The following is a 1,461-nucleotide window of genomic DNA, read 5'->3' as shown; positions in this document are numbered from 1 at the left end:
TATATATATATTATATCGCATTATATTTTTCGTCAAAATCATATTTCAAATTGTTCATTGAACATCATACGATACAGGGAGCTTTTTGCAAACTTTATCACAAGTCTTCCTGATGACCTGGTGCTGGCTAATACTAAACTAATATGTATGCTATGCACATATACACGCATACGGTGACATCCATGTCCACAGATGCATGCGCACTTTCAGGCACATGTCTGATACTTCGCTGAGTGTAGTTAGTTGACTACGGGCAAAAAAACCCTAAAACCCTAAGCCCTAAAACCCGGTCGACGATTCATCGGTTTGATGACTTACTGCTCTCTTTCCCTGAATTTCTTTGCCATTTGATACGCATGGTCAGGTGGTTGAACGTCAATTTGCTGACTGAAATTCCCGTCGGACTGTGTGATACCAACGTCGCTCTACAGGATTTCAAATTCACCAATAATCTAGTGCGGAAAATGCCCGTGCGCCTATTCGCCAACACCCCGAGCCTAATTCAAGTGTAAGTCCATGCGTATTGACAACTACACCAGCCTCTGGCGTAGGTTGTATGCGGCCCAAATCGTATTGCCACACCACGTTTGATACTGTACCGTGAGCCCGCCTTGAACCCTAACCTTCATTATAGTCTGCACCGTTAGTTACTGACTCATCGCAAATACATTACCCAGTATCACTCATCGACGTACTCGAGACTAATGGCTTGCTTGTCTTTTCCACCACATCAACCGACGCACACACTCACACAGGGAAGCGAATGCCAACCCCCTCACATGCATAGCCCCGATCCCCGTTACTGCTAGCTACACTGGCAACTGTCCCTGGTTCTTTCAAGCATGTGCCGATCTCCCTCTGTGTACATGAGAGAATGTCTTACTAGAGTGTGCTAGGGAAACTTGCACGCCATATTCGAGGACCGAACTTCTTTTCCGAAACGGATGCGTATCAGGCAATGACGAAGAGGTTGCCGCATTAACTGTGCATACAGAGGAGTTAGACCTTTCTTTGGAAATGCACAACATACTGTCCGGTTGGAGATGGCGTTCGTTCCAGGTTCCACTTACAGCGCCACATACTCAGAAATATAGCACCCTATTCAAATATAACTATACTATATCCTTTGCAGAATCACAATAAATATACAGTACCACCTATAGGAAGCATGTGGGACTTCTTTTACCGCTGTTCGAGGGGCACCTCATAACTCAAAGAGGTCCAGAATAAGTGAGACCATGTTCATGTCTGAACATACACCATGTGCATGCATCGAGTACTAGAATAACCACACATCTGTTTTAAAATGATGGAATCAAGTATACATGCTGATCACTCGCGTGCAGTAAGTTATCAGGTTACCACATCATCATTCGAACACCAAACACTACGCTTATGCTGACGTTTCTATCATGATATCTATATATCAGATGAAATGAACATCATCAAACTATATATATA

At 43.6% G+C, this 1,461-nt stretch overlaps 1 protein-coding gene across 1 annotated transcript; it reads left to right on the top strand.

Moving 5' to 3' along the window:
* Window positions 1-453: 453 nt before the first annotated feature.
* Window positions 454-1,143, top strand: SARC_11841 (hypothetical protein; the record flags this gene model as incomplete). Its single annotated transcript, XM_014294066.1, has 3 exons — window positions 454-508; window positions 756-862; window positions 956-1,143. The coding sequence occupies exons 1-3, from the start codon at window positions 465-467 to the stop codon at window positions 1,141-1,143; spliced, it is 339 nt and encodes a 112-aa protein (XP_014149541.1). The 5' UTR covers window positions 454-464.
* Between the last annotated feature and the right edge of the window lie 318 nt (window positions 1,144-1,461).

Source organism: Sphaeroforma arctica (genome assembly GCF_001186125.1).
Source record: "Sphaeroforma arctica JP610 unplaced genomic scaffold supercont1.1911, whole genome shotgun sequence".
NCBI classification, from domain to species: domain Eukaryota; class Ichthyosporea; order Ichthyophonida; genus Sphaeroforma; species Sphaeroforma arctica.
Note: the sequence above shows the minus strand (reverse complement) of the source record. Positions and strands in the feature narration are given on the sequence as shown.